Source organism: Carya illinoinensis, chromosome 1 (assembly GCF_018687715.1).
Source record: "Carya illinoinensis cultivar Pawnee chromosome 1, C.illinoinensisPawnee_v1, whole genome shotgun sequence".
Taxonomy (NCBI): Eukaryota; Viridiplantae; Streptophyta; class Magnoliopsida; order Fagales; family Juglandaceae; genus Carya; species Carya illinoinensis.
Window position 1 is genome coordinate 5157386 of NC_056752.1, and position 25872 is coordinate 5183257.

Here is a 25872-nt window from a genome sequence, read left to right on the forward strand (position 1 = left end):
CTTGTTGATCGTATCTTAAAATTGACCAGTCCTATTCTCCAGAGTTACTGTTAACCAGTAAAAAGTTTCCCAGTTCATATTGCATACAGTAGGTCATACGTTGGACTAGGACGGAAAATAAAAATAAAAATAAATGAGCGTTGCCATTGTAGTTCAAAAAAGTTCAGCTCGTCAGAGGACCAAATATAAGCAAGATATATCAAATACAAGTTCCCGGGAGTTTCACGGCCAAAATTTTTAAGTAATGGACTTGGAGTTGGAGATGAGAAACTCACACACCGACAGAACTAGTTACATATGACACAACAACTGTGATGTCGTCAAGCTTGCCTCCATAATAGCGGAACCCGGCCTCTTGAGCAGCCGTAGAAAATGGTGTTGGCCGACTTCTATCGATGGCTCGCTGGCGCGCCAGAGCTGCTATCTTCTGAGCAGTTACTTGAGGTTCCAAGCCAGCTCTTACCGCATGAACAACAACAGCTGTAACCTCGTTATTATACAGGTTATCGAATAATCCATCCGTTCCAGCAATAATGACATCCCCAGCGGTGACGGGAATTGTAAATACCTGGATATATTGATCCCAGAAACATGGTTAAGTCTGTGACACTTGAGTGTACTGATTAAGCTGTGGTCAAATTGATGAATACTATCGGTGGGAAAATATTCAAGACATACCTTTCTTAGCTTACTTAAGGAAAAAACGATATGTTCTTATCATATAATTAACCCCAGCTGTTTAGTTAACAATAACTTAATTCAAGGGTTCCAGAATTATGGAAACCTAATGCTATGCAGATTTTCAAAACTCATGAGCCAATTTACTTAACCAGTTAACCTCGTCTAGAATTTAAATGTTGTGTCTATGAGAGAGAGAGAGAGAGAGCACCAAATATTCTCCAACAATGAATATGACAGCAGCCTTATAGGGTACTGTTGTCTGTGGCACTATAGCATGTGTAAGTTCTTAAACTCATTAAATCATATAACTTCATTATAACATACCAATAACTTTAAGAGGACAAATTTCTATGCCATCACATACGTGACAGAAGTAAGCTGAAACTCTTTTCTCGAATATATCCGGAGCAATATGTCACAGACACTAGCACAGAATACATGCTTGCAAGGTATAGAAGAGTTAGCTGACCTGACCAGAGCTGGGTAGATCACCCCCATTGCCACTCTCCAGCTGATATGTAAAATTGAAGCCATGCTGCTGCACTGGGGATTGGAAGACAATGCATCCATCTCTAACCACTACAAATCCACTGTCTCCTAGATTAATAGCATGTAGTCCCTGCCAAAAAAACCAAACAGATTAAACCATATTACAGGTAATGAAAAATTTCGTTTTAATCTCGAGTAAATTAATCAAAGGGGCCATAAACATAATCAAACATGGACAGCAAGAATTTGCTAAAGGTTTCTGTGACCCGCATCTCCATCACATATTCCATTCAGATTTTAACTGTGCCAATGCCTGCAGTCTACCACACCATTCACAGTGATTTCATACTGCTAACAGTTGCAACTAGTCAGCCTTTTTGCCTTAAGAGGCTTCCAATTAACAGGGGAAAAAAAGAACAGTTGGGAATTTGCAATAATCCCAGGTGAACAAAGTAAGAAAGTTATTTGCAGTAAACAAAGATTAAATTTCTCATACATGATACAACCAAGAAAAACAGCTGCCATTTTTCAAAAATGTCACTTGGTTGAAGACATAAACAGGGGTAACCCTCCAGAAATTCAAACGCATGAAATCTGCTAATCTAGAAAGAACAGCAAAAGGAGGGAAGAGCCTCTGTTCCGCCACAACTGCTAAAACTTCAGTTTAAGTTCATAAATTTAAGCATACATGTAGTATCAAGACAAGACTCTCAATGAGATGGAGAGATATATGTGCATGTATACAAGCATAAACAAAATATATATGTCCTAAATGTCAGAAAAAGGCCTGAGAAAGTCATATCTTTTTTCATCAAAAGCATGTCCCCAAACAACAATATTTAAGTGTAAAACATTTTGACTTCCATAGCTATCAAAACTCAATAAAAGCAACATTTATAGGGGGTTTGTGAATATAATTCAATTGTAAAAGGTGTTCCTCCGCCAAAAAGTGAGGGCTTTTAAGAAATGGGAGATTTTTTTTGTTTTGTTTTTTTTTTTTTTTTTTTTGGGGGGGGGGGGGGGGTGGTCTAGTGAATATGAGGGGGGGTAAAAACCTCATCTGTGAGAGTAATGATACATGCTGTTGAGGAACCTTTGGCTTTTGTGCTTGAGTGGGCCTTCTCTAACACCCTGGCCGGGTCAATAGAACCCTTGGGCTCCTCCTGAATTGCAGCCACCGAATAAGACATAAGTTCACGTGCAAATAGTCCTGCATCAACACCAACATCTGCCCAGCCACCTACACCATCCGCAACACCAATTGCTTGCTCATCTATGCAAATAAAATGAGCATCCTCTCCACCTTTCTCTTCCTTATCAGGATGTGGCAGGTAACATGATCCTGATATTAGCTTCAGGGTTCTGTCCCCCATAATAATTCTGAACAACCAAACAAGATATCCATGTAAAAACAGTGAGAAACCAGCAAAAATCAAACTCCGTTGTAAAGCTACAGAAACCCTCCTCTTTCAGACTGCTAAAAGCCCATTTGACAAAGTTCAAACCCTCTATCAGCAAATTTTGTTATCCCTTTTGGTATTTGGAGAAGGGGGACCCACACACAGTCCAGACTACAAAAGGTGAATGATAATATTCATTTCATAGGCATAAGTTGGTTCAGGCCCACCAATTCTGTTTCTCATTAGAAAATAGTGAGTACACGCTATAGATGACAAGCTTAAATTGTAGCATCCATATCAACTAAACTACCAATTAAGTACAAAGCAAATGATAGACAATGGAGATCATTAATCAATCAATTAAGATGACTAGGAAAAGCAAAGATTGAAGAATATGAGAGTGCATACTGGCCAGACAAAATGGTGGAATCCACAAGCTGTTCATCACGAGAATTGCTATCAAAAGAAACATCAGCCCCTGTAGAATAGCATGCAGAAGATGAAGTATGGACATTCTTTGAACATGGCTTGACAAATAAACTGGGGTCACCATTCCACTGCAAACCATCAAAACTGAAATTCCCACAGATAAGATGACTGCTGGGCCATTTTTGCCTTCTGAAACTCAAGGTAGCTTTGCGGCATCTGCTACGGCTTCCATTGTTGTAAAAAACACCAGTAGGTTTTGAGAATTCTAATGCATTTCCGCAACTTGTGATCAATTCATCAACATAAACATCTCCCAATAAAGCTTTGGAAGTAGAAGCAGCCATAGATTTTCTCTTGCGGTCACAGCCAAGAGGAAACCGAGAAGTGCCAGATATAAAAGAAGCTGAATATGGCAAGGAATGCAACAGCGCTGAATTCCCAAACAACAAATCCCCAGGACCAAGTAGCAAATTTATTGAACAACGCCACCCACCTTGTTGCTGAACTGTTGCCCGAGGGAAAACAGAATAGATAGTAGTATTCAGCTTTGAGAAAATGCCAGATTGCATCTTAGCCTTGTAGATAGAATGCCCTCAAATCAATTACTCTCTCCAGGAAAATCCAACCTTGGATATCATCTATAACATAAGATATCATTATCCCCTCACCAATTAACCTATACACAATTTATGCAAAGCCTTCTCATGTGAAATATACCACTTCGAAGCCTGCTATGAAAATAGAAAACGGGGTATTACAAGGCATGAACGGCTAAAAAGATGCAAAAACACACACAAAGGCAGAGATTGTTAAGAATACATTACAAATAATTAAATCTACCTCTCCATAAGTTTAAACTTTTGAGACAAATTGTGGTTTTTATATAGTATCATAGCAGAAGTCCTGAGTTTGAATCCCAACTCTACGCTCTATCCTATTTAATTAAATATTTCACGTGTTGGGCATACTCATTGAGGGGTAGCCTAACTCACACGTGAGGAGAAGTGTTAAGAATATAATATAAATAACTAAATCTACATCTTCTCATAAACTTAAGTTTTTTAGACAAGTGATGATTTTACAAAGATAGTTGAAATTTCCACAGACAGTGCCAACGACATGTGCATGAATAAAAACAAATTCACTAAGACGACCAGAGTTCCACCTAGTTATTTAACCGAAAACCAATCCTCTGGCTTCGAAAAAAATCTAGTGGCCAAAAGCTATCTGGGATGTTGCTTTCCTTTCTCGGAATTAAAATTAAACTAAAAAAACAACAGATAGTGAACTTAAACTCAAACTCGAGAGAGAGAGAGAGATAGAGAGAAAAGAAAAAATCGAACTTTACAACATTACTTAAACATAACCGAATTACTTGGAAATATTTATTTACATAGAAACAACCGAACCCATTTTTAAATTTGTTAGCTTAAACAATATAGATTCCCAGAAGCAGAAACAGCTTGCCCCATTTACAAAAAAAAAAAACTGCATAAGTCTCCCAAAACAAAACCCCACAATCTATGCATTTCTAGCCCAAAGTAATCGAAAAATAAACCGCTTTCAAAATCGAACCAGTAGAAAAAGGTTGAATTCTAACACGGGATTATCAGAATTTTTGAAAAAATCTCACCTCGTTCGGACCGAATACGATATTTGAGCCCTACCTAGAAGATAGCTCCGAATGTGATCTATCTACAGAAACACCCAGCTGGCTGCATACGGAAGCTCCTCTTCGCTTCCGCTTCTGCGAAACACAAACAACCTAAAGAGGACCACGTGGGACCAGATGGTCATCGGTATTGTACTTTTCCCCGATAATTTTTTGGACATAAAAGTCCCCATGAGCGCGCGCAGAAACGGGGGAACAAAGCGACCGTAAAATCGAAGAGAAAACCTTCAAACAGGCGTGGCCTTTCTCCCCTAAAAAACGGCATCCAATGAGAATGTGCCACGTAGACACTCCATTTTCAAACCTTGTAGCCGCATTGCAGTGAAACTCTCCCTTTTCCATCTCCCTCCCTCCCTCCCTCAGGAACCACTCCCTCCATCGAGCGCTAGCCACCAAGAGCCTAAGCAGTAAGCAACCAAAATTTCAGTGAAAATTGGACAACTTACCTCATGCAACAAACCATAATTTGCAGAGCCACTTCTTTAGGACCTTCAAAACATTTTTACAGTAAAGGGTACAAGAAAATGCAAAAGCAAAGAACCCTTATTTTCTCTAACCCTAACCTTGTGGGCTTGAATAGAGAAAAACAGAGCAACTTTTTGAATGACTTATGCACGAAACAAGAAGCCCACTTGGTGAAAAGGCATGGTTCAGAGGAAAGAAAAAATTTAGATCGTGAAAATAAAGACTTCCTTTCACACATTGCTCAGCACCAAAAACAAAGAACTAGTTGTTTCCATGAAAGAGAGAGAAAGACAGAGCAAGCAAGAGAAATAGTTGGTATCTTAAATCGAAGCCATTGACGGAAACACAAAGTTTGACTTGTTCGATGCCTTGCCTGATGATCTTGTCATTTCTATTCTCTGCAAACTCAGCTCCACAGCCGGAAGCCCCTTCGATTTCATCAACGTTTTGATAACGTACGCGCTTCTCTATATTTTACTTTTAAGTTTTTCTTCTTCCTTGTTTTGGATTTCTTTTTACTGGAAAATGAAAGATTTCGGCCATTTATTCAGAAATTTCTTTTTGCGAAAGTGTCATCTTTTTGGATGAATATGGTTCCTTTACATTGCAAATTCTGAATTTGATGGTATCCTTTACCTATATTTGGGTTTTGAATCTTGCATAACTCATTGTATTTGAAACAGGTGCAAGAGGTTAAACGGATTGGGTCTCCATTTTCTAGCATTATTCAAAGCTTCACAAAAAACGTTTGCGATAAGAGTGAAGAACTGGTCCAACTCGCTCACAGTTTGCTATCCCCTGTAATGTGGTTCATGGAATTTAGTGTGGATTGCTAACGTGTCTATTTGTTATTTGTTGCCGTTGAAGGACTGTGAACGGCGTAACCGTTCAGAAGAGGGCCTGAAAATCGAAATCATTTAAAGGTATATGGTAATTTAACATTTTTAAGCGCGAAAACGTGGAATCCTGGCACGTGATAAGAGGCATGTGGCTTCACCTATATTCTAGGTTCTGCCTCTCTTTTTGTAATTATCTATTAAATTCTGGATTTATTTTTTTAAATAAAAATTTAATAAATAATGAATAATATCGTATTGAAAATTAAAAACTAAATTGATATGAAAATATGATATATAACACTTCTCTCAAATATTATAATTTTTTTATGAATAATCCTGTCCTCCATGCGTTATAATACAGTTTTTTATTTCACCTCTGAGACACACAAGAGTTGAACTCATATCATCGTGTCGGAAAATTATGCTCCTCATCGAATAAGGAAGAATTCTGTTGTATGTCGGCACAGAGAACATATTTTCACGTTGTTGATATGATAGAATTTATTAAAATGTGAAAGTAAAAATTTTAAATCTTATAAATTAAAACATATAGTAAAAATTGCATAAATATATATATCGCACGACTGCCTATAAATAGAATTACTTATTTTAAAATGAATGATGTTATATGTCTTTTCATTTTATCCTTTCATCTTCTACTAAGGTATACCAAATAGACAAATTGAGCTAATATAGTAGAATTGCCTTTTTAAAATAGAGAAATGATAGTTAGAGTCGTGAATGTATAAATATTACGTAATTATTTTTAAAAAATAAATAAATAAGAAACCACATAAAAAAAATTTAATTTTTTAATAATTAATCTCATATATCCATATTGTTTCAAAACTTATTTAGAGCTGACCCAAGTGGTTCAAAACTTATATATCCATATTATTTTACCCTTTGGGTTTGGAATACAAAGCTAAAGCCTCCTGCGGGAACATGGGCTTTCGGCCATATTCAAAGTCGAAGAACATATTGCTTGTTTTCTTATTTGTGAGAGGCCCAATCATTTTAGGTTGAATAGAATCCTTATCGGAAAATCATTTTTACGAATATATAAATCTCATACATTTTATTTTAAAAAGTTAATATATTTGAAATTTTCACAAAAAAAAACATTTAATTTTTAATAATAAACCACTTCCTTTTCTAAAAAATGAATATGTGAGATTTACATGTCCAAAAAATATATTTGACATTAGTGTATATTTTAAGTAATTTTTTATGTTTCAAACACTCTTATAACTGGCAAGCTTTTTTAAGCTATGGGGATTCATGAATAAAAGGGTGTAGAATTGTTACCACAAATCTATGTTTGTTTAGAAGATACATGATTATTTATATATGTTTATCTTCTTTGTATTATTTGTATATGGGTGGTTCTACAGCCACCACTCTGAGCTCTCGTTAGGGGACTCTTGTTTGTATATTTTCTATATTTATTTTTATATTTTTGTATATATATATTTTTTAATAGTTTTAAATATTTTAAAAAAAAATAAAAAAGTTAACATCATCACTAAAAAAAAAAATACTGGTTAATCACTAAATAAAGAAACTTAAATTAAAAAATCCAACGGAAACTCGAAGAGTAGCATTCTCGATCCTTTGTATATTAGGGTAATATGATCCGCGTTACTTGGAAAGGGACAAAACCAGCATGCCAACGGGTGAGTCGAATAATACTTTGAAGATTCGGAACCGGAAAGGGACAAACTATATGCGGAGAGAAGAGGCCTGAGATTTTTATTATTTTTTTTTGGCTAAGTACTCTTTTATTCAAATTTATTTATCCAATAATACCTTCATTGACTTCATCAAATGTATCTTTAAAATATTAATATTACACTTTTTTATATTTACTTATTTCAATTTAAATTCAATCCATATATTGAATTATCTATTCATACTTTATATAATAATAAAATATTATTAATTTAATAATTTTTTATTTAATTTATTTTTGTCACATTTTATAATTCTATCAATTAAATATAAATAATAATAATCATATTTTAATTAAATTAATATTAAAAATTATATTTTCTAATGTCGTTTAATCCTAATAACAAAAAATAATTGATTAAACTCATCTAAAATTCTATCTAATTTTTTTTATCTAAATTTCTAAATTACTAACCAAACAGTATATTTTCATGGAGTGAGAAACGTGGTAACTCAAAATTCTCATTTCAAACTCAAAATTTTCATCTTGTCATTACAAATTTATCAAATTCTCACACAAAATATAATAAATAATTCAACTTTTTCAAATTTCAAAACAATAATAATACTAAAAATTAATATTTTAAATTTTCATCTCAAATTCAAAATTATCATCGCTACCTCCAAAACTACTGTGTTCGCTTGGAGTGAAAAACTAATACTTTAATATTTGATGAACCAACAATGGTCTTCTATCTTTGGTAAAACACTATAACTGAAATCTAAATTATTTTAAATATGTCCAACCCAATATAGGGTTTTTTTGGCATAGATTGGCCAAATGAGAAGTATATTTTAGCCATACTTCTCATTTGGCCAAGCCAATGGACATACTCTAAGATTGCCAAATGGTTTTTTTTTTACCATTTTTTCCATACATTTTTTAATATCTTCAAACTTTTAAAAAAATTCACAATATTATCAAAAAATACTTCTTTACTTATTAAATTCCATTTGGATAATAAAAATGTTTTATATCATCTTATCTTATTATTATAATTTTTTTAAATTTTTACAAAAAATATAATAAATAATTTAATTTTTTTAAATTTAAAAATAATAATAATATTAAAAAATAATATTTTATTCAACTTTTAATGTTAATCTAAATTTATCTCATTTTAACTCACTATACAAACCACACCAACGCATTATCTTTATATCAAATCCCTACAAATACCGAAAGGGCATATTAATCCAGCTTGCTACAAGAAACTGAAAGCGAAAGGAGAACAACACATCACAATAATAATTTCACATGCATTGTATTCGAAATGTTCACTGTTTCCTTTTGGTTGAATTTAGTGATCGGAACTGTAACTTCAGCTCTGAAAATTGTAAAGGATTCAGAGAATATCAGATTGATTTGTTTTTGTTTTTTAGTTTTAATTTTAGAAAGTGATTTATATAATTCTTTACAAACTCCGCATATTCTTGTCAAGAAAAATTTAAAATTCCCGTTAAAAAAAATTAACTTTTTCGTGATAGATTTCACTTTTATCTTTCTTACAAGATGTACTGTTCAAATGTGCCATTCGGTAAAAAAAATTTACGGAGTGATTTTAGATATATTAATATATATATTTAATATTTAAATATATTAAAAAATGAAAAAAAATGAAAAAAATAACTAACAATCACATAGAGCGGTACTATACAGGCAACAGAGTAACCCGCTCCTTTAAAAAATATGCGAGATTTATAAATTTTAAAACTATATTTAAATATGAGAAATAATATTTATAGTCTTTGAATGTATAAATCTCCACAATCTTTTTAAAATAAAAAAAAAATCAACTAAATCTAAGAACCACATAAAAAATTTATTTTTTAAATGATAAACTCTATTTTTTTAAAGAAAGTGAGTGAGAGTGTACTCTAAAACTATATCTAATATTATTTTTATATTTTATTTTTATCATGATGGAATCAATACAATCTTTCAACCATACATGACTCTATAGATTTTATTTTTTATACAGATGAGATGAGAGTTGAGATAAAATATTATTAGAATATTATTTTATAATATCATTTTTATTTTATTAATATGATTTGGTGTCTACAAAATGGAGAACCGTCCAAGTTGCATCTTTTCTCACGCATACTGGAAATATGATGTGTTTTGAGACATCTAAAGTCTAAATTCAATAAATGGCGATTCTTTGTGGTCCACTCCAGCTGTGGTACGACTTGGCTTCCAAAACACTGACCACAATAAATTCTTTCTTATCTTGAATATTATATAAGATAAAATATTAAAGTATTAAAAGACTTTTCTAAAATTATCAAGAGTACGTCAATTAAAGTCCCTAATAATTTAATAAATATACAGAAACTGTAATTAAATAAAGATGGTATTTAAAATTCCTTTTTTTTTTTAGCATTCTCTGTTTAGAATACTATTATTTTTTCACAAAACTGAATTTTTATTATAAATCCTATAAAAGCTATTTTCCACAGATGGCTGATCGTAGCAAAGGCTGGTATTTATGTGAAAGATGCCGGGAAGTGATGCATGTTCAATTATTGCTGTGGAGACCCAAGTTCCAGTTTTAAATTATTAAAAAAACTTCTTGAACTGTGCGTAAGTTGAAAACATTAATACGTAGATAGACATGATATCAATGTCAAGGCAGTGGGCACCGTACTGTCAACTAAGCATTGAAGTTGTGAATATTCATCATCGATGGGTACTAAAGCATGGATGATTGCAACCCAGTACAAGACACGTGCTCAAATATAAATAAAAGATACTAGTCATAGGAATTTTGTATCCAAAGTCTTTACCGAATTTTTTTTTTTAATTTTTTTTTAACTTAGTGATTAAATAAATGTTTTTAAATAAATATGTAATTTTTTTTATTTTTTCGTACATTTCATTGATATAATTAATCAAAATAATTATTCTATATTAAAAAAGTGATACAGTCAATCATATTAATAAAATATATAGAAAATATGTAAAAATGACTGCACATCAAATTTTTAAAATGATAATATTGGAACACATGATTCTCTAAATATTTGAATGGTGAGTTTAGTTGAGATAAAATGAGAATAAGAATTGAAAGTTGAATAAAATATAGTTTTTAATATTATTTTTATTTTAAAATTTTAAAAAAAGTTTATTTATTATATTTTGTTTGAAAGTTTAATAAAGTTATAATGATTAGATAAATTGAGATAACTTTTTATCCAAACAAGATCTAAAACATATAAAATTTATGTGTGTGTGAAAAAAAGAAAACGAAAAAACCATCCAAAAAGCCGAAGTATCTTACCATATAAAATTTCTAAAATTCATTAAGGATTTTACCGTAAAGAACTTTCCCCAAATGCAACCGTATAATTGAAAAATAACAGATATAAATAATGGCCGAGTTTTCATATGTATAACAACAACATTTATTAGTTATAAAAATATTTAAAAATCAGTCGAAAATTAATAGACCAATATCCAATAAATTGCAAAGCAATCCCAGATATGATCACAAATATCAAAGCCAAAATCCAAGAAAGCAACAAAACAATCAACATGAAAATTTTGGTCACGAACTTAAAATTCATTTGAAAAACTTTTTCAAAATCTAAAACCGCCACCTTCAAATTCGCTATAGATTTTTATTTTAAAAGGAAATTTTATCTTTATTCATAGATTCCAAAACTTATAAGAGTTGAATAATACATGAAGGTGCCTCGTTCATTTCTATAATTACATTAGAATCAGATAGAGTAAGAGCATTTCAAGCTAAAGAGTGAGCAACCAAGTTGTTGTTCCTCTTGACATGATTAACAGACCACTGACTAAAAGATTGAAGCTGCACTTTGATATCATTGACAATTAAGTCTACTTCTGACCAAGAGTCTTGATCTATTTTTATTGCTTGAATAATCTAGAGTGAGTCCCCTTCGAAAATGACTTTGGAGAGACCCAATTATAATCCAAGTCTTATTGCTACACGAGCTATAGTTGCTCCTGCCAACAAAGGATCAGGGAACAATGACATCTTTTCTCTCATAGCTGCCATCGCTAATCCATTCTCATTTCTAGCTATAATGCCTAAACCCACTTTGCATGTAATCTTATCCACAGTTACATCCTAATTAATATTAAATAAATTCAGAGGAGGGAGTGTCCAACTTTGACTCACCAAGTTACCAAAATTTGTCTACTCTACTTGTTGGGATCTAATATTATATAGCATCTGCATCTCATTCTTTGCCTGCTGCACTACCACATTAGGAGGTTTAAACTCCTTTTGAAACACCAATATATTGCTTCTATACCATATCCTCTTCGAAAACCACAACAATCTCTTCCATACCTCAATATCTAAATTGCCACAAAGATGTTCAATCAAGTCCAAGAAAAGCTTCTAAGAGTAAGAGCCTTTTTGAAGCTTCTGAGAAGTTTTATAGAGCACTGACCCTATATGTCCTGTGCCATTGGACAACTCCAACGGGCATATGTAATTGACTCCACCCCCACAATACATATAGGACAACTAGGCTCTTCCACCACTTTCCTTTTATACAAATTTAGCATAGTGGGCAAACCCTCTTTACAAGCTCTACATAAGAAAATTTTAGCTCCTGAGGAAGTCCTCATCTTCCAAATAGTTGCTCATATCCTACTAGGCCATGTGTTGCTAGAAGGTTGACCCTTCACTTGGTCCATCATCTCATAATGCAAGTGATATGCACTCCTGACTGCGAATTTGCCATCTACTGCTCCTTTCCAAATCAATCTCTCAGGCTTGTTACAGCTGCTTGGTGGAATTTTTTTTATAGTCTCAACCTCCTCTTGCTTGAAAATTTCATCAACCAGAGGAACTCTCTAGTGCATGGTATCAGGATCAACAAGCTCAATGACTCTAGCATCAACATTCAGCACTTTGACAACACTCTCAATCTTGTGAGTATCAATCTTAGGGATCCATTTGTCCTTCCTGATTAGAACATCCATTCCATTACCTATTCTCCAATAAGTGCATTTTTCCAAAAGGGATCTAGCAGCTAAGATGCTTCTCCATATGTAAGAATGTTGATTACCCAGTTTGGCCTCCATAAAGTTGACATTTGGAAAGTATTTCCGTTTTAGAACTTGAAAAGCTAGTGAAAAAAGAAACTGCAGCAACCTCTATCCTTACCTAGCTAGCATTGCCATTTGTCATATTAAAAGCTCATTAGGTCACTAAAGTCCAGACCTCACTTAATTAGCTTCTTTTATCATAAGAATATGCTTAAATTAATACCCAACAATATTTACAAATATTAAAAATATGCTAAAAATCAAGCTAATGAACGTTCATTGTTTCAATTTCTTGATTTATATCCATTACCCACACTTAATTTAGAAAGTTAAAAACTTAAAACCCCATTGCTTAACTGAAAAAAATTTCCTAGTCTGCTTTGTGAATTCCCCGCTCGCTATTTCTTTAGGCCTCATTTGATTTCACAAATCATTTCAACTCATATAATCATTATAATTTTTTTTAACATTTTCCATGAAATATAATAAATAATTTAATTTTTAAAAATTTAAAATAAAAATAATATTTTAATAATACTTTATTCAACTATCGATTTTTAAATTTATTGATCAAACAAAATAAGGCCTTAACTTTTTACTTTTTATAAAAAATAAGAATAATATTACAGACAGTCGTGAAAGGTGTAAACATTACGCAAATGTTTTAAAAAAAAGTAAAATTTACAATTAAAAAATTAATTTTTTTCATTTAAATCCATTATTAATTCACTTTTTTTCAAAAAAATTACATGGTATTTACGTAACGATGACTACAAATATTATTTCTCAAAAAGTAAATCTCAGTCAATGTAACGCAAATGTTTTTAGATAATAATAAAAAAAAAAAAAAAAAAAAACTTAGAAGAAACTCATATCAAAACCTTAGAATATAAATTAAACATAAAAAATTAGGCAAAACAAATAAACAATTTCTCTACTAAGTACAGATTAGAAGTGATCAAAGGTTGACCAAGTCCACGACTCCTAACCAAAACACAATTCCGAATTTACAAAATGGGAGACCCTCATCACATCCTCGCCTGCATTGCAATTTCAAAGCTCTAGCTCGACAGAACCCACACATTAAATGAGGATGCTGACATGCTGCCGGTACCTTTGTTTCCCCGTCTTTGAGCAATCTTGCAAATTCAGACTATCGGACCATCGGTACATGGTATACTGCGAAAAAAGGGACCACCACCACCCCCCCCCCCCCCCCCCCCCCCCGGGGGTTAACGTATTCGAGGAAATAAAGGGTCTCAGGCCATCGTCTAGCTCATCCACGAGTCTCTGCAGTCTCCAATAGGCAGCAGAACAGTAAAAAAGACCCAACTGCCGGTGGCCTTAAATGCTTGCGCCTTCCTAAGGGCAAAATATCAAATTGCCCAAGACCGGTTGGGCACTCTTAACATGTAGTACCCTTTCTCCATATCAGCAGAGAAATACATTGTAACAATCCCTTTCAAATGGGTCATGAGCTCCTCCTTCCAACGTCTTTGGCGGAGAACTCTGCGCCTCCATAGGATGCTGCTGCTGCCGCAGTTGCTGTGGCCACATCGAGGCCACCGCCAATAGATGTGATTAGAGCCGACAGGCCACTGCTGGGGCTGCCTCCACCAGCGGCCATTCCCAATCCCAGAAAATCTAGGGTAGTTTGCTTAGGACCAAACATTGAAGGAGTTCCCATCATTAATTCTTTCAATCCTGAGCTACCATCACAATGCCCAAGTCCAAGTCCCACAGGAACTGAGGAACTCTCCGTCTCCACTTGCCGCTGACTCCAATGTAAACCATCTTGCTGCCCAGATGAAGACGATGAAGAAATTATACCAAACCCACGAAGCAGCGATGCATTTGTTGCGGCAGCCCCCATTTGAGCAGCTTTCTGTAGGAGTGCGGTGGCAGACATGGCTGGCTGTGGTGGCGGTGCATATTGCCGATGCTCTTGCCCGGCAGTCCCAATCAACGATGATCCATGATTAGTGGAGAGGCAAAGAGAAATGGTTTCTGTAGAGGAAGGCCGTGCCATGTCTGTTGGGGGTTCAGGACGTGCCATAGCATGTATTAGGTCTGTAAAGACAGGAGGTTGAGGATTTTGCAAGCTTGCTGATGCAGTTGAGGAAGCAAATAAGCTTGCGAATACACTACAACTTGTATTGCCATTGCTGCTCGAGCTTGTGGTGCTGCTACAGTTCCCATTTAACCCTGTCGTGACCGGTGCTTCTACTATACGCGGGGGCTTTTCCGGCAATTCTGTAAAAAAGAATAAAAAAAAGAAGAAGCCAAAAGATGAAAGAGAATGCAAAAGGGTTTAAATTAAAAACCGAGATAGACATAGAAAGTTAAAAGGTTTTCTTTATGAAGAACTTTAGAAGAAAAGGGAGAATCAATAATGGTTTCCTCTCTCTAAACCCTCTCTAAATCCACTTCCCTCGACCCCTAATCCCCTATTTTTCAACTTTTGAAGCACTTGGGTTGCTTTACAAAGATTACACGAATTGAATCTCAATAGTTCGGAGGAAATCAAATAAGTTTGTTCTTTTCATTTATCAGATTGACTACTCAATCAGTCAACTGTCATACAAATCAAGACGGCAGCCAAGATTAGTAACAGACAAAATAGCTAAACTCCAAGTCCAAGATCTAAACAGAGAGAGAAACAAAGGGAGGGAGAGGAGGGGGGGAAGGGAACTGATATTTGACATTTATTAAGACCAATACACACATCCGACAAAAGCCAACAGAAAAGACTGGAAAATTTCCAAATTTAGGTGATATTTACCAGGACTCTTGTCCGATAAAACAGGGGATATCAGACCAGTTGTCTGCGGCGGAGCTGGTGGAGATGGAGCTGGCGCTGGCGGAGATGAATCAACTGGCTGAGTATTTGGGTCTGGCTCCGAATTTGGATTCACTAATGGCGGAGTCTTAGTCTGAGCTCTGGCGCTCTCCTCTGCCAACGCATCGCAGAACGCCCGATGGGTGATAAAGCTATCCCTCCTTCAAATAATAAAAAACCAAATGAAGTTTAAAGAACCAAAATAAACGCAACAATTGCACTAACAAACGGGTTCAAACAAAAATCAAACACTTGAGCCAAAAAGAAGATCAAAACCTCGAAAACAGAGTCCCGCAATCGCATTTGTACTCCCTAGTGCCACAAATCTTGGAATGGGCTTTCCAATCGGACTGCACCGCGTATTTCTTCGAGCACTTATCGCATTTCCACTTCTTCTCACCGTGTTTACGACAGAAATGCTTCTTAATCCCTGTGAGATCGCCCAGAGCTCGCGACGGGTTGTGATGCACGCACGACGGTTCGGGACATACATACACCCTCTTCTTCACCTCCTTACTCGACCTCTGCCGGAGCTTCCATGGAAGGTTGTGTCCTCGCCGATGGAGCTGCAGATTTTGATCCCTCTGAAACCCTTTGTTGCAAATTTCGCACACAAATCGGTTCGTGGCCAACAGGGTCTTCGGAGACAGAGCAATCACCTCCGCGTCTGGATCTGTAAAGCCCCGTCCAAATTAAAGCAAATTATCACAAAGAAACTACGTAACAATAGAATTTGAAAAAACTCATACGGAAGGAATTATTATCGGTACCGGGCATTCCAGGAAGGTTTCGCTTTTTCTTTGCACTGGGCTTCGGAGGTTGAGTACTCTGATTTCCAGATGAAGACACGCTGGCTTCTCCGGAAACAGTAGAGGAATTATCTAAGTCGACCTGCATGGATACTGAGAAATTTTTTGCTAGTTTTTTTTCTCTCTCTGGAACTGGAACTGATTCACGGGATAAAGGACAAAATTGAAAAAAACACTCGAGGTATTTATAAATTATCTCAGATTTCGAAAGAAGCTTTTGGAGACAATGTTTTAGGGCTTCCTGCCTTTTGCTTTCTCATCTACCAGTCAATCGTATTTTTTTCCCCTTTACTCACCTACCGGCTCTGACGGGTGTCTGACCAAAATTCACAGGACTCGAAAGAACCTCAATGATTAAACCCAATGACTGAAACAAATAGCTTTCTATCAGCCCAGAACACAAAGCAAATGAAACACAGACTACCCACAATCAACACCGGGAAATTGATCTCCGGCAACTGAACTACCTGATCCAACGGTCACAAAATGAATAAAATTTTCAACTCTTCTGATCTTGGCAAACAAACAAAGTGGAAGCACTTCAGCGAAGAATATGTTTCAGGGATCGCAACCTTTCGGATCAATCAATAAACAATCAGAGATTTGAGAGGAAATAGACAAAGATCAGACACGGTCTGTTTTTTTATAAGGCGGCTAAGGAAGGACAGAGAAAACTACGAAGGATGGGAGATCTCGTACAAGTCTACGCTAGAGAGTAGAGAGAGAGAGAGAGAGACAGAGACAGAGACAGAGAGGATGGTAAAGTCTTCGCTCTGTGCTCTTTTTTCTAACTTTTCAGACTGCAGAAATGATTAACTACGGACGTAGCTTTAAAATATGTTAAGCTGTTGAGTAAGCTCAACTGGCCTTTTAACACGAGAATTTAACGAAGATCATTTTTATTATAACATATATCCACACTCATTTATGAATCTACTAAAATACCTGTGATTTAGCACTTTTTTCTTATAAATGGTGTATTTTAACAAAGATTGGCAGGCCTTGGGAGCAGTAACTTCTTGACCACCAAGTTCTAATCTTATACCGAGGGAGGATTAAACTATGCGATATTCTAGGCCACGGTACTTGGGCACGTTGTCGGAGCTCATCCAACTGGCTGTCACTGTTCTGTGCTTGTCGTGTAGCGAAGTGTTCGACTGCCAATTGTGTTGTCGAAGAACAATGTTCATAAAAACATTAAACAGGGACCGCGAGCGGCACCGGTGCATAAACTCTAAAGTCTCACTTTTGTCCTCTTTTTTCAAACAAGCGTTTTGGCCAATACGGTTCTTGCACGTGCTTCTGTGTACTGAGGTCTAGCATCTCTAATAAGGAAAAAAATATAATTACAAACATAAATTATGCATTAATTTATATACTAATATGATGTAATTAGTTAAAAAATAAATTTTATTAAAAATAATATTAATTTAAATTTTAAATATAAATAAATTAATATTAATATACAAATTAATATGCGACTATATTGATATATAACAAAACTCTTAATAAGATTCTAAAATTTTCTTTTTCATTTGGATTTATTTGCAGCTTATCTTCTTCTGGATGAGTACTGTTTCGGTCGAATGGCCTCTCGTGGTTTACACGTTGGATTAAATTGAAGCCAGATGGCATGACCAGCTTTTTTGTCTGTTTGGGGGCGGGGAAGAGATTACGTTTTTTTCAACCCTTGCAGCTTCATTACTCACAATGGTCCCCACCACCCGTCGAATAAGCCTTCCGAAGTCTCGCGAGTCGGTGTTCTCAAGAGTCAAAAATACTGACTAATTGGATTTTTCTAATTAGTTGTGTCATATATTTATTTTTATGTATTTTTTTTTATAAAAATACAAACAATCACTTTAATAAAATAAATAAAAAATATGTAAAAATAATTATATATAAAATTTTTATTTATTAATATATATTTTTTATTTTTTAAAATAAAATGAGATATTTTATTAAATGTTAATAATATATTATTATAATATAATTTTTTAATATTAATTTATTTTTAAATTAAAATATTAAAATATTTATTATATTTTATATAAAAATTTTAAAAAAATTATAATAATTATATAAGATGAAATTATTTATATAACTAAACCAACTCTTAAACATGCACAAGCTTTGTACAATTTTTTTTTTTTTTAAAAGTAGAGTTAAAAAAAGATAGTAAATTTTTTAAACTTTTCATAATGAGATCATTTTTTTAATAAAATATTTGCACAAGGCTTTATATTTAGAATTTATATATTATTTTATTATTATTATTATTATTATCTTTGGCCAGGGCAGATATTTTCCATATTCCAACTTTCAATTTGGCGTTGTGATTATAATTATGCACGAGTAGTTTTATTTTAAAATCTTTAAATTACATAATATAAATAATTTAATTTATAATATTTAATATTTAGTTTTTAATTAAATTATAAATATGTGGTGTAAAATTTTTTAAGTAAAATTATTGGATATGCACGGATACGGCATATGCAAAGGAATGATTTTTTTGTTCCTAATCTATATCATACGTAGAAGGACTGACCAGGACACAACATGGACTTTGGAGGCTCACACATCCTTTTCTTTAGTTCGCTCTTCTACGTTAGCAATGCCGTAAAATCAACCAACTCAAAGTACCATACGATTGAGTTCTAAAATTATTTTATAGATAATTATATATTTTAAAAAAATTTAATAACTTTTTACCTTTTTTTTACGATTAATTCATATAATTATATTATTTTTACTTTTACATAATTAATTATTAAATAATTAAAAGTTTATAATTTTTCCTGAAACCCCGACATGTTATTCTCCAAGTCCCATCATCACCTGCTTTGACTTGAATTTTCCTTTTCATTGTTAGTTCAAACTCGTAATTATTAAGGGTAGGTATGATATGGGCCTTGAAAACATCCTTGGGCCCCCTAGGCCCTAGTTTAGAGACGGCAAGGACCAATCACGTTTCTGGGCATCCAAAAGTTTTAGATTCGTACACAACCTATACAATTTCACAAGTACAAACTCGTAGCCTTATAATTACATTCATCTTGGTAACTTCTTAGGGGTAACTTCTCATGTAATTCATGTGTTAAGGGTTGCTTCGTTTTGTACATGATTCAGTGCCCCACGTTCGCTCCCTTTTGTTCCGTAGTGCCGAGTGGTTCCCTTTTCATTCCCTTCGTTCCCTTTTGTTCCAAAACACAAGGACGAAGCAAGGGTTATTTGCTAAAAAAACTATTATTATTATTATTATTTTCAAGTCGTGTCAGACAGAATATCCAATATACTACAATCATTAGAATCAATTGGAAAATTGAAATCACATATTACAAAATTCCTAAAGGCTCTTATAATATTATAGTTTAGATTTATATACATTTTATATTTTAAACATAAAAATTTATGTAACATGCTTTTTTTTTTTATAGTATTTTTATTCTTAGTTAATGTTAATTGCTTCAAAGCCATTGTTGTCTTCAATAAATGTTAGGTGCACAAAGAGATCTTAGGTAATAAAGTTTATAAATTTACGTGGCTAGATATAATACGTTACATTTTTTCTAAAATGAATATAAATTTATAATATGATATTGCATCTACAGTAATAACTTGTGTGATGAATCTTGCTGAGCAAGCAACATATCCTATGTCATATTTCTTGTGCTGTTTCTTTAACCCTATGTTTTGGGTTGATAAACTTGAGAGAGAATGTTAGTGGCTTAATATAATGGGTAAACTAGGAAATGCGCCAATTTATGGGCTTGGGCTTGAATAAGGAAAAAAATGAAAGAAATTGCTAAAAAGAAGTTCGTGGGCCTCAATAATAAACGACGTTTGAGGGCCGAGATAGGAAAGTGAAAAGCCTAGAATTCTAAGGGCTCTATGCCCCAAAACTTACCGACATCGATAGATCTAAGGCCCAAAGTTTTTAGGGCCTTAGTGGTACAAGACATCACGGTCTTATTTTGCCTTGAAGCAAGGTCATCATTCAGCATAGCAAAGCATTTATTGGAGAAACAAAACCCACCAATGGTAGAAGGTGAGACGGTGGCTCTGATTGATGAAATGGCTACGCCAGCAATACAATCTAATGATATTGATTCTAAGTAGAAAATGTCGTCTGAGAGCTTCAAATGGAGGAGAACACCATGGTACCACCCCATAAAGGGTTGTCTATGAAATTAGGCAATTTCGTATGTTCTAGGAAGGATCAAAGATAGGGTGGGCTTCCAAAGTGGGTAACACAAAGGAAAATGCAATCCCAGATATGGTTATGTATGAGATGGATGGGGTTGAGGGAGAGCAATGGCAGATGTGGTCTTATGTATGAAAAATGATTGGTGACATACAAACAAATCCTTTAATCAGTGAGGAGGAATTTTGAAAAGCACCTATGCCTCTAAATTCGTTGCACCCAAGAAGCAACACCCAAGTCTTTGATTGGGTTTTAGACAAAGTCAAGGAGATTCAATATTGTGTGGGGACATTGTTTGATGGTTTGTAGGATCAATTTACAGCTCTTTGCAGCTATAGAGGTTGGATAGGCTTGCTCAAGTTCACTAAGTGAGATCAATTCAATAAAGAAGAAAGCTAGAGCAATAAAAAGACTTAACCATATAGTCAACGATATTGTCTATCCCCACGGTTCTAGAGAGAGATAGTCTTCATTCTTTCTAGAAAACTCCATTTCAGTGAGAGCCGTTGCCAGAGATGAGGGAGAAGCTGTGACTTTCACCCTACTCTTAGTCTCATTTCCATTTCCACATTATGTATACACTTTTACGGTAGTGTTTTTTCCCTCCTCTATCCAACGGTTCGGTTTTGACCAAATCTACTGCTCTCTAGCCGCCATTCGCCTACACGTGATGTACCACCCCATCCTATAGCTGCTGATCTATTGGGACGAAGCGAAGCCGTGCCAAAATGTTAGGCGTGTTGGCCTCACACATCGTCGCGCTCTAACGCCTCCGACAGCTACATGCGTCATACCAACAATTTCATCTTGCCAAGATCTTCCAGACCTAGGCCACCCCATCTCCTTCCCACCAGATTGTGGTTGCTTCGTGCCATCACAAGAGTGCAAGAATGCAGATGATCACTGGCCACATATTAGTCCACCCGATGCCGTGCTTTCTACTATATTATCGTTTTCCCTAGGTGGTGATCTCAAAGAAGGGACTACGGATCTATTCAAAAATCATTTCAAGATAACAAACAACAGTGCACCCGCCACTCTCACCGCTTTCAACGAAGGTTCCACTGCCACTAGTGGTGGTTCCATTGTTCGCAAGTTTTTGCAAATAGCTTATTACTATCTTTTAAGACAACGACCTCTTTGTAGGATATGAGTGAAAACCAAAAAATTGGTTCAAAAATTTATATTTTTCCTTTTTGTCCACCTCTTTGCACTGTTGTTATTGTTATGTGGTGTTTGTTAGGAAACCACATCCCCTCCTCATGTATCATATTTTAATTTTCTAATAAAGATTACTTGCTTGCTTAGAAAAAAAAATATAATCAACAACAGAGTATGAGAGACTAGTATTTCTATCCGTGGAAAATTAAAGAAAAGGGCAATGAGTGTGATTTTATGAAGCCGAAAATTATTTCATAAAATGTAAGAGAGTTGAATGAGAAGGAAAAATGTCTCCAAATTAAAAGCCAATTGCATAGCTGAAAAACAGACTTTGTTTGCTTACAAGAAACCAAATTGGAATCTATCCCCCTAAGACCATTCCTAGCCAGCTTGCTAAAATTTTAGCTAAACTTAACTAAGATTTGTACTTTTTCTGATTGAGCTATTAAGGCATGTTATCGGTTCACAACCCACTTTCTATATTAGCAGTTCAATTTTATTAATTAAAATATTAATTTTTTACTTTTTTTTTATTATGTTTCTTATAATCATAATTTTTAAATTTGTATTATTCCAAGAGTTATATTTTTCGAAATCTATATTTTTTAAATATTATGAATTTTTTTACAATTGTCTAACGCTCATATTTACAACAATCTTTTTTTCCAAGTTTTCTTCACTAACAATATTTTTTTTTCAAAATTGTTAAATTTTTGTAATGATCATATTTTTCAAAATTTGTCTTTTTCTAACTATTAGAATTTTTAAAATTTGAAAACTTTCTGATAATCATTCTTATTCAAATTTTGTCCTCATCTAACGGTCATATTCTTGAAAAAATATATTCTTCCAACAATAGTAAATTTTATTTCAATATAAATAAGTTCATTTTTGTTTCAACTTTCATTCACTTCATTCTAAGAGTACTCCTAATGGATGCTTTAAAATAGAATTTTCTTTAAAATATGAAGAAAGTTTATCAAAATAAGGATCCAATGAATATTGTAAATCATCTTTATTTTCCAAGTAGCTACAGTAATCCCTCTATATTTATAGATTACTGTTCATACATGTAAAATAATTTTAATTATTTCTCTCTCCTCAGAATTATTTTACCCCTTTATGTTTTTTTCTTTTTTAAGTGCAACACATTAACTTTTTGTCATCTCATTTCCAGATTTTGTATGGAATGACATAATTTTTTAAGACCTTCATATCTGAAAGGGCCTATATTTTTTTAATAAATAATTTATAATATGGCATAATTTTTTTTTCTATTTTTTATTATATTTTGAATCAATGGCAATTTTAGTTTGATTTAAAATAAAATATAATGATATGAGATTGTATATGGGAGGATATTGTAAATATTAAAATATATAAAGATATTATAGATAATTGGAGAAAATATTTGAAATGAATAAAAAATATTAAAAATTATAATATTTAAATGATATAGAGTAAAAATGGATAAACTGATATACAACTTATTATAAAAATTAATATATAAAATAGAAAAAATAAGTTTTGGTGATATATTTTAAATGATAGGATGAATGAACCATTGAGAGTATTCTTAGTGAATGAGAGAATGGTATTTTAAAGAATATGATGAAGGAACCATTTGTTTCTTTTCTATTGAATCTCAATTATTAATCTTAGGCTCATCATCTTTTTAAAGACCTTCTCTTCTTTGCAATATACTTCTTAATGAGATGATGAGTTAGAGATGAATGATATTGTGGAAGAAGAACAACAAACGACACCATTTCGTCAATACATTTGGCGTAATCGTTTGCAAGGCCATGAGAGGTTTTTTCATGATTATTTTGCTGAAACACCAGTATATCTTCTCAAAGTATTTCGTAGGAGGTTTAGGATGAGTGGATCTGTTTTTCTTCGAATTCAATATGAGGTTGAAGCTCACAATCCATGTTTTATTCAAAAAAGTGACAATGCTGGAATACTTAATTGTTCTAGCCTTCAAAAGATTACAGTTGTACTAAGAATTATTGCATATGAAGTAACTGGTGATTTTATGAATGAATATCTAAGAGTTTCAAAGACCACTGCAATGGAAAGTCTAAAATTATTTGCTAAAGTGGTGGTTTGTAATTTTTAGGAACAATACTTGAGGTCACCAACAAACGATGATGTTGCGAGATTTCTAGCAATTAATGAAATTCGTGGCTTCTCAAGAATGTTGAGAAACATTGATTGCATGCATTAAAGATAGAAATATTGTCCAACTGCATATAAATGTATGTATTTTGGCCATAGTTGTGAAGCAACTATTATTTTAGAAGCAGTTGCATCTCATAATCTTTATAAAGCCCATAAAAAATTGCAGAGAGAAAAATCGTAAGTTGAAGCTAAAAGCTCGCTTGTCCATTTCTGTGAAAATGAACAACAAGCAAAGAGACAGAAAGAATAGACCGGTCTCAGTTTATGTAATTGACTTTATTTTATTTTAATAAAAAATTAATTATTTTAATAATATATATTTATTTACTGAGTGAATGATTGCTAGCATTGTAGCAGCTGGCTAATTCCAAAGTTATTACCACTAGCCGGTTGAAGTTGAATTGAACTCACTTTTTCACATTTTACTTACTAAACTAGCCTTTACCTGATTGGCTGTGAATGCCCTGAGCACTATTAGGTGTTTGTGGTGTTGTAATCAAGTAGGGGGCATTATTTACCATCTAGTGGAGTTTTGGGTGGCATATTAATGATGTGGAATAAAAAAAGTGGTGGAAAAATTAGAAGATTGCACGAGGGATAATGTAGTGGCTTGCTCGTTTAAGAATGTTGTGGATGGATATAAGTGGACCTTTGCAAGTGTTGGTCCAAACTTAGATCGTGCAAGAAGAGTATTATGTGATGAATTGGCTAGCCTAAACTATGAGATTTACATTGGTGTATTAGTGGTGGCTTTAACGTTACTCAATTCCCGTGTGAAAAATCGGAGGGTTATAACTTCAATCCACCAATTGTAGAGTTCTATAACTTCATATATGAACAAGATTTACTAAATCTTCCTTTTGCAGGTGGCACTTACACTTGCTTAAGTAAACGAGAACATCCTCTTGGTCAATGATCAATCGATTCCTATTATCACCTGAATGGGAAGCACATTATTTGGAACTTATCCAAAAGAGGCTTCCCAAGTTGTGTTTAGATCACTTTTACATCCTTTTTTATTATGGAGGTATTCATAGTGGCCCAAGGTGCTCCAACATGTGGTTGAAATCAGATGGCTTCCTAGATCGAGTTTGCAATGGTGGTCTTCTTATCAATTCCATGGCGATATAATGAGAGGTTTGGATAGTGAGTTTAGATGATATGAAAATTGAAAATTAAATAAGATATTGTTAGATTATTATTTTTTAATATTATTTTTGTTTGAAATTTAAAAAATTTGAATTTTTTATTTTATTTTGTGTGGGAGTTTGGAAAAGTTATAATGATTAGATGAGATGAGTTGAGATACTTCTTGTATCCAAACAACCCCTAAGTTATATCATGACATGTAAATTGAAGTCTCTGAATAAAGATTTGAAAGCTTGGAATGAGCAAGCATGTGGAAGCTTAAAAGTCTACTATCTTTGAGGAACTTAAAGGATTGGAGGGAGTAGAGGAAGAGAGGGTATTATTTGAAATGGAGAGGGCTTGTTAAATTCAAGTATTTGCGAATTTCGAAAGTGTCTCTCTATTAGAAGAAATATCTTGGAGACAAAAGTCGAGAGTGTTGAACCTAAGATTTCAAGCATCATATAATATATGTATTTTGATGATAACCAACACGTTCAAGTATAAATGAGTCTCAAACTCAAGTTGTACACATAATAGAGCTAAGCACATCAACTTATCAAGCATAAGTAAGAAATGGAGCAAACTTACAAATAAAATTTTTAGAGTAAATTTTGTACATCTTTTTCAAAATTTGAAAAAAGGTTAAGGCTAAAAAAGAATCATTTATCATAAAGCATTAAGTTTCATTTTTTACATGCGCATGATATGATTGAAAGTTTAAATTTTAAAAATTTGAAAGATAATTGGTTGTTATCTCTTACATGTGCATGATAATTTTAAAAAATTTGAAAAATGATTGA

The 25872-nt window shown here is 33.7% G+C and overlaps 2 protein-coding genes and 1 long non-coding RNA gene across 5 annotated transcripts; 1 reads left to right on the forward strand and 2 right to left on the reverse strand.

Moving 5' to 3' along the window:
- Window positions 1-116: 116 nt before the first annotated feature.
- LOC122307276 (probable protein phosphatase 2C 80) lies at window positions 117-4793 on the reverse strand. 3 transcript variants are annotated; one of them, XM_043120064.1, is made up of 5 exons: window positions 4667-4793; window positions 2979-3727; window positions 2226-2550; window positions 1151-1300; window positions 117-568 (listed from the first exon to the last, which is right to left on the reverse strand). In XM_043120064.1, the coding sequence occupies exons 2-5, from the start codon at window positions 3566-3568 to the stop codon at window positions 272-274; spliced, it is 1362 nt and encodes a 453-aa protein (XP_042975998.1). In that variant the 5' UTR covers window positions 3569-3727; window positions 4667-4793; the 3' UTR covers window positions 117-271. The 3 variants fall into 3 exon arrangements, with proteins under 3 accessions (XP_042975998.1, XP_042975980.1, XP_042975989.1); XM_043120046.1 differs by having other exon boundaries at window positions 4633-4789; XM_043120055.1 differs by having other exon boundaries at window positions 2979-3730; window positions 4633-4789.
- Window positions 4794-4893: 100 nt separating this feature from the next.
- On the forward strand, window positions 4894-5972 carry LOC122307293. The gene is made up of 2 exons (XR_006241723.1): window positions 4894-5591; window positions 5820-5972. It is a non-coding gene; the product is annotated as an uncharacterized LOC122307293 (long non-coding RNA).
- A 7641-nt stretch (window positions 5973-13613) lies between these two features.
- On the reverse strand, window positions 13614-17174 carry LOC122307298 (zinc finger protein GAI-ASSOCIATED FACTOR 1-like). The gene is made up of 4 exons (XM_043120084.1): window positions 16351-17174; window positions 15857-16253; window positions 15524-15741; window positions 13614-14994 (listed from the first exon to the last, which is right to left on the reverse strand). The coding sequence occupies exons 1-4, from the start codon at window positions 16475-16477 to the stop codon at window positions 14213-14215; spliced, it is 1524 nt and encodes a 507-aa protein (XP_042976018.1). The 5' UTR covers window positions 16478-17174; the 3' UTR covers window positions 13614-14212.
- Window positions 17175-25872: the final 8698 nt, after the last annotated feature.